Source organism: Cannabis sativa, chromosome X (assembly GCF_029168945.1).
Source record: "Cannabis sativa cultivar Pink pepper isolate KNU-18-1 chromosome X, ASM2916894v1, whole genome shotgun sequence".
In the NCBI taxonomy this organism is placed as follows: domain Eukaryota; kingdom Viridiplantae; phylum Streptophyta; class Magnoliopsida; order Rosales; family Cannabaceae; genus Cannabis; species Cannabis sativa.
This window is the reverse complement of record NC_083610.1, coordinates 44,487,480-44,500,763: the sequence shown is the minus strand read 5'-3', so window position 1 is coordinate 44,500,763 and position 13,284 is coordinate 44,487,480. Positions and strand designations below refer to the sequence as shown.

Genomic DNA, 13,284 nt, shown 5'->3' with positions numbered 1-13,284 from the left:
ATCGTTGAGTTAGTAAAATCGAACCAAATTAAATAGAAGTCTTTGAATCTAAACATGTCAATCTTTTAACGACATAAAAAATTCGAAAATATATATAATTTAATATATGTCAAAGTTCAAATGATAAAAATCTTAATTAATATTTTTCGAAATATTTAATTAAATTATATTGTTTAGTTAAATAAACTTTAAAAAGTATATAAATTATTAACGTATTAAATTTATTGTATTAAATTAAGATTGTCCTCTCATGAGGTTAAAGTAATCTTATCACCACAGTAATAAGATCAAAAACGACATAACAAAACAAAAGAGAGAATGTTTAAGATTACCATGAAAACATTGCACCATACCAAACAATCTCAGATTATATTGTAAAATTATAAGAGGAGTGTTACGGAGACTCTCTTTTGTACTCTCTCTTGCACTCTTTCCATAATTGAATGACAAATATCAAATTTATAGATTGATTTGTTTGTACCTATTAATTAACCATAATTTTACCATCTTATTACAATTATGCCATCTTAATAAAATTAATACACTAATTATTTATTTGTAGCTAAATTATTCTTGTTAAACATAAATAATAAGCACAATATATATTTATATACCGAATAATATAGGAGTCAAAACTATTAAAAAAATAAGAGTCAAAATAACATTTATACATTCATTTGTCAATTTAAATTTATTCAAAATAACAATAAAATTATCAAAAGATTTCAAACTCATATAACCTCTGAGTTTATGGTCCTGAAGTCGTTCGTTTTGGGTTGTTTGAGTGTTTGTTAATTGAGTTAACCTTCTACTAATTTCTTTGGTTTTGTTTCTGGAAGTTAAAGGCACTGACTGTTTCTCTTGGTTCCTTCTTTGCTATTTTTTAGTGAGTGGGGTTGGTCTTGTTCTGTGTGTGTTCTTTTGTCGGGGTGTGTCTTCTTTATTGTGCTTGGGATAGGGTAGTTGATCCGGGGGTGTGTGTATTTATTCCATTTTGTCGTTTGTTGTCTGTGCTTTTAATGGAGTTAGTTACCACGGATAATGGCCCTCTGATGGGTAAAAGTTTCTCTTGTGCCGAAGACTCGATATCCTTGTCTCAGTGTGCCACCTCACTGAAAGCCCTGTCGTCATTGTGTTTATTTGGCAAGGTGGTAGCACCCATGAGTGTTAATGCTGAAGATATTATACAGCATGTTACTAAGAACTGGTTGAAACCAGTGGCTGTTTGCTCTATTTCGGAAGCTCCTGCCCTGATGAATAGTTTCAAGCTCAGCTTTGAATGTGTGGAAGACAAAGTTTGGGCTTTGGAGAATGGCTCCTGGTCCTTTAGAGGATATACATTCATTTTGTATGCTTGGTTCCCTGGTATTGAAAGGTCGGGTTCTGTGAACATGTTAAAGGTGTGGGTGCAGGTTCATAATCTTCCCCACGAGTACTATTCGATGGATAATGGTAACCAACTGGGAGGAATGCTTGGTAAGGTTATTCTAGTTGAGTTGGATGAGGAGAAACCTGTTACTTGGGGTTCTTTTTTCAGGGTGTTAGTTGATATCAATTTCCTCAATCCACTTGTGTCGGGTTGCTATTTTGACTTAACCTCTGGGGAGAAAAGATGGATTCAATTTAAGTTTGAAAAAATTGGAATATTCTGTTATTTTTGTGGTCGTTTGGGCCACCAGAGGAGAGGCTGTTCTCTAGCTTCGCCGGTCACGGTGGAGTCGGTGGATGGTTCTGCAGTTCCGTTATTTGGTCCTTGGATGTCCACTACTTCAAGATTTCTTGATGTCTTCTCTAGTGTTACCAAACCGGTGATGCCTCCCTCTGTGGAGATGCAGGTGGGTTCGGACGTTCGTGATGGGAAGATGGTCGTTGCTGGGCATGGAGGTCCGGTTGGAGGCTCTAATCCTAAGACTGCTGGGGGTCGGAATCGATGGAAGAGAGTGACCGGTCGTGTTTTACCCGGTCACAAGCTGGGCGTATCGCAGGAATGGGTGCAAAAGGCAGGTTCAGGTAAGCGTGCTTTGAACCATGCCGTTAATGGTAATAAGGTTGGGTTGAGTTTGAATTTTGGGGGAAAGATCTCTGAGTCTATTTCTAGTTTAGAGACCTTGAATGTGGTAATGAAGGATGGGTATCCGTTGGTCAAAGGGGGATTATGTATTGTTGATAATTTATTGGGAGCTGGGCCGAGTAAGGACAAGAATGATCTTGGGCTTGATGTTGTTGGGCCGGGTTGTGAAGTTTCTTTGTGTAATGGGCCTGGTAAGTTGTGTTATGATGGGTTAGAAGGTGAAAGGGATGTGAGTGGTGGGCCTGGCCGTGAGAATATAAAAGATAAACATTGGGCTGCTGGGTCCAAGTCTTTAATGAGGCCGAATGAGTTAATTGTTTTAAAGGGCAAGGAGAAAGGAGAGGTTATTGGTGGGCCTTGTGGGATTGATTGTGATCTGGTGGGGAAGAATACGGCCCACGTGTAACGCCCGTATTTTATAATAATAAACTCGAAGATTGATTTTAATAAAATATATCTTAACAACCATATAGATCGGGATCCCGAGTATAAAAACACAAGTTAAAAGTACTTTACTAATATGTACATAAATTATTTTTTTTTAAAAGTTTTGCGGACATGCATCCTCAAAATATAGACTCCAAAATATTAAGAGATCGAAACCCTCCAGGTTGCACTGCCGCGATATGTACAATCATGCCGAGCTCTGCCTCACTGTTCCTCCAGCTTTGCTTTTCCCTTACCTACACAAAGTAGCAAACTGATGAGTCAACAGACTCAGTAAGATATGCAAGAAAATATAAAAGTAATGTAATGTCGGCTTTATGATTAAGCCGCCCTGAGCTAAATAACCAAGCTCACCAAATGGTTAAGAACGTTCTTAAGGGAAGTACGACTACTATACCAAGTGCACTAAAGTACCAAAACTTGTACTTGTGTTGGTAGAGTCTTAACTGTACCCCGGGAATTACTAAGTGTTGTACCACGAACACGACGTACCCTTAGTACTCGTGTTGGTAACACCGTAACCACAATTATAACAACACTATACTAACACTCCATAAATCATATTTAACTAGTGTTAGTAGTGCAACAAGTAAACAACCACATAATCTTATATATATTCTTATGCTATCTTACCTCGTTCCGCGCTCAAGTGTGCCGGTCAGCCTGAGTGGAAACGCAGCTAGACGCTTTACAGGGCCCTAAACCATAACATTCAAAATCCGATGAGAGACACGCTAAACACTTTACGGGGATTTAAAATACAGACTAAGCTTAACCCTATCGATAAAAAGGATGCCAACACCTTAAATTACTTGAAAACAGGAAAAACTAGGGCTCGGGAAAAAGTCCCAACCGGCAGGCCGGTTCCCAACCGGAACCCCAGATCCAGGGTACCAACCGGTCGGCCGGTTGCAAGGCGCTTCTCAGAACCGGTCGACCGGTTCTGAGCTGGGGACAAAAATTCGATCCCTCTAAATCAAATCAAACCCAAACTTTTCAAAACTTTCCAGAACACCTGTATGCACTATAATAAAGCATATTCAAGCATCAAAATCCAACATTAAACTCAGAAATCCAATTCACCATTAAAGTCACAACTTGAGCTCAAAAGCTCCAAATTGAACCAAATACTAAACAACCACCCAATTAAGCTTAAAACACTCTAAATAAACCTTATACAACTTCAGAAAAATACACCCACTTGAATTTAAAACATACAGACCCTAATTCCTAACTAAACAAGCATCAAACCTAACTTTACTAAAAAAGAAAGTCCTAAAGCAAAGTTGAATGATATACCTCCAATTAAAGCTTCCAACCCACCTAAAACTTGTTGAATTGAGTTGAGAAAAACAATTCCCAGCTGATTCCTTGCTGGTTCGAAAGAAAAGAGAGAAGGAGAGGACTTGGTGATAAAGGTAATGGCTCTTTTTGGTTCTTTCTTGAAGGTCAAAGACTAACTATTCATTTGACTAAAAGAAACCATTAAAATTATAACATTTCTCAGCCAAAAATAAACCAAATAAGACAAAAGAAGTCTTGACAAAAGACCTTCTTACCCCTCCATTTAAATAAAATAATTATAGCATCCCAAGGGTGAAATGGTCAAAAACAACCAAACCTCGAAAACTCAATACTTAGCGAAATACCCCGAACAAATAACGTACATCAAAATATAAAATAAGACTCTCTAAAGGCCCCAACGCCGCTTTCCACAGCTTCCAAACACAACACATAAATTAGGTAATTAAATGTAAAATAACATAAAAACATATATGATATATTAAATATATTTCCAAAATATACATTTCATAATTATTAATTAATCTCATACATAAATCTTAATTATTTAATAATTCAAGGTATTAACCATATGCGGTCTTTACAATTATCCCCCCGTTAAAAGGATTTCGTCCCCGAAATCTACCTGAACAACTCAGGATGCTGAGCCCTCATATCAGCCTCTAACTCCCAAGTGGCTTCTTCCACTTTACTGTTTCTCCAAAGTACCTTGACCAATGATATGGTTTTAGTTCGGAGAACCTTTTCCTTCCTATCCAGAATTTGCACTGGTCGTTCATCATATGATAGGTCAGGTTGTAACTCCAATGTTTCATAACTCAAAACGTGCATTGGATCAGATACATACTTCCTCGGCATGGAAACATGAAATACATTATGCACTTCTGACAAGGAAGGAGGTAAACCGATAAGCAACTTGTCCAACCTTTTCCAGGATTTCAAAAGGTCCAATAAACCTAGGGCTCAACTTGCCTTTCTTTCCAAAGCGTCTAATCCCTTTCATCGGTGACACTCGCAAGAAAACATGATCCCCCGGTTGGAATGTAACATCTCGTCGCTTGGGATCTGCATAGCTCTTCTACCTGCTTTGGGAAGCAAGCATTCGCGCCTTAATCTTATCTATTGCTTCATTTGTCTTCTGGACTAATTCAGGGCCTAAGTATTTCCGTTCTCCTGTTTCGTCCCAATGAATTGGGGAACGACACTTTCTGCCATAGAGCAGCTCATAGGGAGCCATTCTTATGGTACTTTGATAGCTATTATTATAGGAGAACTCAATCAGAGGCAAATACTTACTCCAAGACCCTCCAAAATCCATGACACAAGCTCGTAACAAATCTTCAAGTATTTGAATAATTCGTTCAGATTGCCCATCTGTTTGAGGATGAAAGGCTGTACTAAATTTCAAATTAGTTCCCATAGCCTTTTGCAAACTCATCCAAAACTTTGATGTAAATTTAGGGTCTCTATCTGAAATGATTGACTTCGGTACTCCATGAAGACGAACAATTTCTTTCACATACAAATCAGCATACTGATCCACTGAATAGGTTACCTTAACAGGTAAGAAATGCGCTGACTTTGTAAAGCGATCCACTACAACCCAAACTGAGTCGTACATTCCTGTGGTTCTAGGCAAACCAACCACAAAGTCCATTGCAATGTCTTCCCACTTCCATTCTGGGAGTGTTAATGGCTGAAGTAATCCTGCCGGCCGTTGATGCTCAGCTTTGATTTGCTGACAAGTTAAGCATTTAGTGACGTAATCCACTACATCCCTCTTCATCCCATACCACCAAAAATAAGGCTTCAAGTCTTGATACATTTTGGTGGTTCCTGGATGCAATGAGTAAGGGGTAGTATGAGCTTCTTCCAGAATTTCCTTTTTAAGTTCATTGATATTAGGGACACACACCCGTGCTTTAAACAACAGCATCCCATTGTCAGAAATTGAGAAGTCCTTAGCTTTGCCTGCTAAGACATCTTCTCGAGTCTTAACCAATTTAGGATCTTCTAACTGGGCCATTCTGATTCTTTCCAACAAATGTGACTGAAGTGTCAGATTAAATAATTTCTCAGTCACCAACTCAATGTTTGCCCTGGTCATTTCCGAGACTAACTAAGAGGAAATCATGACCATGTTGGATATCTGATCAGGTCCCTTTCTGCTTAAGGCATCAGCCACAACATTTGCCTTTCCAGGATGATACAGGATTTCACAGTCATAGTCTTTTACCAATTCTAACCACCTTCTCTGTCTCATGTTTAAATCCTTCTGAGTGAAGAAATACTTGAGACTCTTGTGGTCAGTATAGATCTCACACCTTTCACCATACAAGTAATGTCGCCAAATTTTCAAGGCGAACACCACTGCTGCAAGTTCTAGGTCGTGAGTTGGGTAACGCTGCTCATAATCTTTCAATTGCCGAGAAGCATATGCTATGACTTTATCTGCTTGCATTAACACACAGCCTAAACCCTGCCTTGATGCGTCACAATACACCACAAACTTTTCTTGATCAGATGGCAAGGCTAGAACAGGAGCTGTAATCAATCGTTGCTTCAGCTCTTGAAAACTCTTTTCACACTTATCTGACCATATAAATCGCTGATTCTTCCTAGTTAACTCGGATAACGGCATCGCAATTTTGGAAAATCCTTCCACAAAACGCCGATAATAACCCGCTAAACCGAGAAAACTTCGAATTTCAGTGACTGTTTTAGGTCTAGGCCAATTCTTCACCGCTTCAATCTTCCCTGGGTCAACCATAATCCCGTCTTTCCCAACAATATGTCCCAGAAAGGACACTTGTGACAGCCAGAACTCACACTTTTTGAACTTTGCATAGAGTTTATGATCTCTAAGTCGCTGCAGAACCATTCGAAGATGTTGCTCATGTTCTGCTTCTGACCGAGAGTACACAAGAATGTCATCGATAAATACAATTACAAAATTATCGAGGAAATCCTTGAATACCCTATTCATGAGATCCATAAAGGCTGCCGGAGCATTTGTTAACCCAAAAGACATAACCAGGAACTCATAATGACCATACCTGGTTCGGAAGGCTGTCTTAGGGATATCCTCTTCTCGAATTCTCAACTGATGATAACCAGACCTCAAGTCAATCTTAGAGAATACCGTCTTGCCCTGAAGTTGATCAAACAAATCGTCAATTCTGGGCAAAGGATATTTATTTTTAATGGTTAACTTATTCAGCTCCCGATAATCGATACACATCCGAAGAGTTCCATCTTTCTTCTTCACAAATAGCACTGGGGCTCCCCACGGTGACACACTAGGCCGAGTAAACCCTAGATCCAACATCCCTTGGAGTTGTATCTTCAGTTCTTTTAATTCAGCAGGTGCCATTCGGTAGGGTGCTTTTGAAACAGGTTCTGCTCCAGGAATTAAATCAATGATGAAATCTATCTCCCGCTGAGGTGGTAACCCAGGCAATTCCTCTGGAAACACATCCAGGAATTCCTTAACCACTTTAACCTCTTCAGGTCCAAGTAACACAGGTTTACTGGAATCCACCACCACTGCTAGGAATCCAACACATCCACTACGTAACAGATCCCTAGCTTTCAATGCTAAAATTCTTGGAACACGAGAACCTTGAACCGAACCAACAAAAACAAAAGGTTCCTCATTCTCCGGTTCAAAAGTCACCATTTTCCGTTTATAATCAATACTAGCAGAGTATTTGGACAAAAAGTCCATACCAAGTATAATATCAAATTCGGTCAATGGTAACTCCACAAGATCGACATTCAATTCTCTATCTTCAATTCTAATTAACACAGATCTAACCCACTTTCTTGAAACGATTAACTCACCATTGGGCAACAGGGTTCCAAACCCCGTCTCAAAAATATCACTGGGTCTATCAAGCTGATCAAGAACCCTTGATGACACATAAGATCGAGTAGCACCCGAATCAAATAAAACAGTATAAGCAAAACTGTTGATTAGAAGCTGACCTGTAACTACTGAAGGGCTGGCAGCAGCATCTGCCTGAGTTATAGCAAATACACGAGCAGGTGCAGGCACAAGTTTGACCTCAGGCTTCGGTTCCTCTTTCTTCAACTGAGGACAGTCCTTCCTGAGATGTCCCACTGAACCACACTGAAAGCAGGCTCTTCGGTTACAAGTTCCGGGGTGATGCTTCTTGCAACGCGGGCACTCAGGATAGGAATAAGTCTGACGTCCTCCTCTGTTCTGGTTTCCTCGAAACCTTTTACCTTGCCCTGAACTTCCCGAAGATGGAAAAGTTCTTTTCTTCTGTTCAAAGGTAGAACCCCCACTCTCTTTTTCAGGACCAGACATAGGGAGAATAGTGACCCCACCAACACCAGCAGACTCTCGGGTTTCTTGCAAATATTTAACTGCTCCTTCAGCTCGAAGAGCCTTATCAACCATTTCTGCGTAAGTTGTGGTATCATTCGTTGTAATAACCAGGTCATGCCTGATCTTGGCATTCAGCCCAGCCAAATACTTTTCTTTCTTGCTAAAGTCTGTTGGTACTATTCCGGAGGCTAACTTGGCCAAGCGATCAAACTTGATTGTATATTCAGTCACTGACATACCCTCACCTTGTACCAACTCAACAAATTCCTTCCGCTTTGCACTGCGGACCGCCTCATTGTAATATTTGGCGTTGAATAATTCCTGGAACTCTTCCCAGGTCATTCTGGTCACATCCCTGGTGAGGGATACCATCTCCCACGAAATTAGGGCATCTTCTTGAAATTGAAACGTGGCACATGCCACTCTATCATTTCCGATCACTCCCATAAAATTCAATATTCTTTCAATAACGGTTAACCACTGCTCAGCTTTTAAGACATCAGGGCCTCCTAGAAATACTGGAGGTGCTTGCTTTCTGAACCTCTCATATAAAGGCTCCATGCGGTTACCAGCAACATGTTGCTCAACTGGCACCGCAGGGGCTGCAGGAACCGCAGCAGGCGGTTGCGGGGGAAGCTCGACAGGAGCATCCCGTTGCCTAAGTTGTCGGATCTCTTCTTCTTGTTGCTCAATTCTAGTTTGCATCTCAGCAAACCTTTGCTCCCAATCAACCGGGGCCTGAGGTGGATTCTCCTATCCACCTCTCGGGACTCGATCGCGGCCTCTACCGCGTCCACGGGGGTTTTGGGGATTTCTACCACCCCGACCACCTCCGGTCTCAACCAACTCACCCTGCCTTCTAACGTTTCGCTGGTCGTCCATTATTTAGGACTTAGCCTGCGAACCCACAAGGCACGTAGGTCAGACACTGGTCAAAATATTTTTCAAGACCGCAATTAAGATTTAGAACATCTTAATTAATCATATATACAACACAACATATCTTAAAACAGTTTGCAAAAAGAAATAAAGCTTACGGAACCGTGAGTTGAACTCGACACTGGCCTTGATTGTACATATCTTGACGGTTTTCAGTGGACAACCAGATGGCTCTGATACCAAACTGTAACGCCCGTATTTTATAATAATAAACTCGAAGATTTAATAAAATATATCTTAACAACCATATAGATCGGGATCCCGAGTATAAAAACACAAGTTAAAAGTACTTTACTAATATGTACATAAATTATTTTTTTTAAAAAGTTTTGCGGACATGCATCCTCAAAATACAGACTCCAAAATATTAAGAGATCGAAACCCTCCAGGTTGCACTGCCGCGATATGTACAATCATGCCGAGCTCTGCCTCACTGTTCCTCCAGCTTTGCTTTTCCCTTACCTACACAAAGTAGCAAACTGATGAGTCAACAGACTCAGTAAGATATGCAAGAAAATATAAAAGTAATGTAATGTTGGCTTTATGATTAAGCCGCCCTGAGCTAAATAACCAAACTCACCAAATGGTTAAGAACGTTCTTAAGGGAAGTACGACTACTATACCAAGTGCACTAAAGTACCAAAACTTGTACTTGTGTTGGTAGAGTCTTAACTGTACCCCCGGGAATTACTAAGTGTTGTACCACGAACACGACGTACCCTTAGTACTCGTGTTGGTAACACCGTAACCGCAATTATAACAACACTATACTAACACTCCATAAATCATATTGAAACTAGTGTTAGTAGTGCAACAAATAACAACCACATAATCTTATATATATTCTTACGCTATCTTACCTCGTTCCGTGCTCAAGTGTGCCGGTCAGCCTGAGTGGAAACGCAGCTAGACGCTTTACAGGGCCCTAAACCATAACATTCAAAATCCGATGAGAGACACGCTAAACACTTTACGGGGATTTAAAATACAGACTAAGCTTAACCCTATCGATAAAAAGGATGCCAACACCTTAAATTACTTGAAAACGGAAAAAACTAGGGCTCGGGAAAAAGTCCCAACCAGCAGGCCGGTTCCCAACCGAAACCCCAGATCCAGGGTACCAACCGGTCGACCGGTTGCAAGGGGCTTCTCAGAACTGGTCGACCGGTTCTGAGCTGGGGACAAAAATTCGATCCCTCTAAATCAAATCAAACCCAAATTTTTCAAAACTTTCCAGAACACATGTATGCACTATAATAAAGCATATTCAAGCATCAAAATCCAACATTAAACTCAGAAATCCAATTCACCATTAAAGTCACAACTTGAGCTCAAAAGCTCCAAATTGAACCAAATACTAAACAACCACCCAATTAAGCTTAAAACACTCTAAATAAACCTTATACAACTTCAGAAAAACACACCCACTTGAATTTAAAACATACAGCCCCTAATTCCTAACTAAACAAGCATCAAACCTAACTTTACTAAAAAAGAAAGTCCAAAAGCAAGGTTGAATTATAGACCTCCAATTAAAGCTTCCAACCCACCTAAAACTTGTTGAATTGAGTTGAGAAAAACAATTCCCAGCTGATTCCTTGTTTGTTCGAAAGAAAAGAGAGAAGGAGAGGACTTGGTGATAAAGGTAATGGCTCTTTTTGGTTCTTTCTTGAAGGTCAAAGACTAACTATTCATTTGACTAAAAGAAACCATTAAAATTATAACATTTCTCAGCCAAAAATAAACCAAATAAGACAAAAGAAGTCTTGACAAAAGACCTTCTTACCCCTCCATTTAAATAAAATAATTATAGCATCCCAAGGGTGAAATGGTCAAAAACAACCAAACCCCGAAAACTCAATACTTAGCGAAATACCCCGAACAAATAACGTACATCAAAATATAAAATAAGACTCTCTAAAGGCCCCAACGCCACTTTCCACAGCTTCCAAACACAACACAAAAATTAGGTAATTAAATGTAAAATAGCATAAAAACATATATGATATATTAAATATATTTCCAAAATATACATTTCATAATTATTAATTAATCTCATACATAAATCTTAATTATTTAATAATTCAAGGTATTAACCATATGCGGTCTTTACACCACGTGAATGTTGCTAGTGGGGCCGAGCTTCAAGGTGGAGAGGAAAGGGCTTTAGCTCATTTTCTTAAAGCCCAAGAAGAGTTACTTTATGACCTTAAGCATTTTGGTAATTTGGACTTGTATGAAATTAAAAAAATTGGTGGTGACATTGGAGTGAAGCCTACGTCGGAAACTAATGAACGTACCACCCCTTTCAAGAAGAGAAAATTTGAGGGCTCCGCTTCTCTCTGCACCCGTCCTAACAAAATTGTTAGACGTCATCCGGATGTTGTTAGGGACTTCCCTTGGGACCCTAGGGAGAGGGACCGTGAGTCAAAGGTGGATTTTGATGATCTTTTTGAAGAACCTACTGAGGTGTCGAGCTCTCCGAGCTGTAACAATGGTGTTAAAAGGAGTCATCTGATTGGCTCATTTGTAATTGAAGAATCTGGATCCAGTCTTTCTGTGCACTCGATTAACTTTGTGGAGGAGAATGTCATATCTCCTCCACAGGAGCCATGAGAGGTGTAGCCTGGAACTGTAGAGGGTTGGGGCAGACCTCTACAGTTCGCGAACTGAAGTCCTTGCTCAGATCGCGCTCTCCTGATTTTGTTTTTTTGACTGAGCTCAAAGTGGATGCTAACCCTCTGGTACGTATTCTAAAAGCTTCTCACTTTTACTTTAATATTTTTGTGCCGCCCGTTGGTACTGCAGGAGGTATTATTTTAGCTTGGAAATCTGGGTTTAGTTTTGAGTGTATTTCTTGCTCTCGTAACCATATTTCGGGGCTTGTCTATTCGGACCCCCCTACCCACCCGTGGCTCCTCTCGTGTGTGTATGGTCCTTGTATAACCATGCTAAAAAACAATTTTGGTCGGAGATTATGGCTCTTGGAGATAGATATGGCGGCCCTTGGTTGATATTTGGTGATACTAATTTTGTCCTGAGTTCCTATGAGTGGGAAGGATCAATGGGCTGAGACCCCTTCATCCCTTTCATCTCTCACCTTGTGGAGACTCGTGGCCTAATAAATATGCATATTCAAGGAGATATGATGACTTGGGATAATCATCGGTCTGGAAAAAACCATGTGAAATCTGCCATGGATAAAGGCATTGTGAATGGAGCGTGGCTTCAGCTGTTTCCAAAATCTGTTCTCTGTTCCGTCCAGACGAGTACTTCTGACCATAGACCTTTGTGCTTGGACACGGGGGGAATTGGTCCTAAATTCACCAGATGCTTCAAATTTAAGGAAAGTTGGACGCGGGATTGCAGAAGCAACCTCGTTGTTGCCAGTGCATGGGATTCGGTGGCCCATCCGTGGGCCCCTGCTCGCGTTTTTAAGAAGATCGGTGCTACTCGGGTTGCGCTTCTTCAATGGAAGAGAACCGAATTTGGTAAAATTGACAGTATCATTCAGGAGCTGGAACTAAAACTGGACCAAATGCAACAACTGCCTGCTGGCTCCAGAGATTGGAATTCGGAGATTGAAATCAGACGAAGCTTGAATGAAGCCCGAGCCAAAAAAACGATTTATTGGAAGTAAAGGGCCAGAATTTCGTGGCTCAAGGACGGAGATAAATGCTCCAAATTTTTCTTCCTTTCTGCTGCTATAAGAGGAAGAAGGAATGCCATTGAGTGCATTCTGAATAAAAATAATGAATGGATTAATGAGCGAGTGCTGATAGGCCAGGAATTCCTGGACTTTTTCAAAAGCATTTTCTCTGGTTCTGATAGTAACCGGCAGATGGATTGTGGTCATTTATTTACTGAGAAGATTTCTCTTGAAAATCAAGCTGAAGTTGTTTGTTGCCCGTCCCGTGAAGAGATCAGAAGAACCCTGTTTGCCATGAATAACCATAAGGCCCCTGGCCCTGATGGAATGTCTGTTCTTTTCTTTAAGCACTACTGGGAGTCTGTGGGAGATGACTTTTGCGATGATGTTGAAGATTTCTTTGTAAATGGAAGAATGCATAAGGGGGTAAATTCGAAGAATGTTGTTCTCATCCCTAAAATGCAGAACCCGAAAAAACCGAACCATTTTAGACCAATCTCTCTCTGCAATGTGATGTATAAG

General features: G+C 40.3%; 2 protein-coding genes across 2 annotated transcripts; one reads left to right on the top strand and one right to left on the bottom strand.

Moving 5' to 3' along the window:
* Nucleotides 1-7,722: 7,722 nt before the first annotated feature.
* LOC133032196 (uncharacterized) lies at nt 7,723-8,735 on the bottom strand. The gene is made up of 3 exons (XM_061106067.1): nt 8,414-8,735; nt 7,842-8,248; nt 7,723-7,731 (listed from the first exon to the last, which is right to left on the bottom strand). The coding sequence occupies exons 1-3, from the start codon at nt 8,733-8,735 to the stop codon at nt 7,723-7,725; spliced, it is 738 nt and encodes a 245-aa protein (XP_060962050.1).
* Nucleotides 8,736-12,240: 3,505 nt separating this feature from the next.
* On the top strand, nt 12,241-12,753 carry LOC133032195 (uncharacterized). The gene has a single exon (XM_061106066.1). It carries the CDS (start codon nt 12,241-12,243, stop codon nt 12,751-12,753), a length of 513 nt encoding a protein of 170 aa, XP_060962049.1.
* The last annotated feature ends 531 nt before the right edge of the window (nt 12,754-13,284 follow it).

Excerpts from the sequence above, each read along its gene's own strand:
- LOC133032196 (XM_061106067.1), bottom strand. The coding sequence starts at position 8,735 with ATGGAGCCTTTATATGAGAGGTTCAGAAAGCAAGCACCTCCAGTATTT. Across the intron at positions 8,249-8,413 it reads TGAGTTGGTACAAGGTGAGG|AAATGGTTGATAAGGCTCTT; the intron begins GTATGTCAGTGA and ends CAACTTACGCAG.
- LOC133032195 (XM_061106066.1), top strand. The coding sequence starts at position 12,241 with ATGCATATTCAAGGAGATATGATGACTTGGGATAATCATCGGTCTGGA.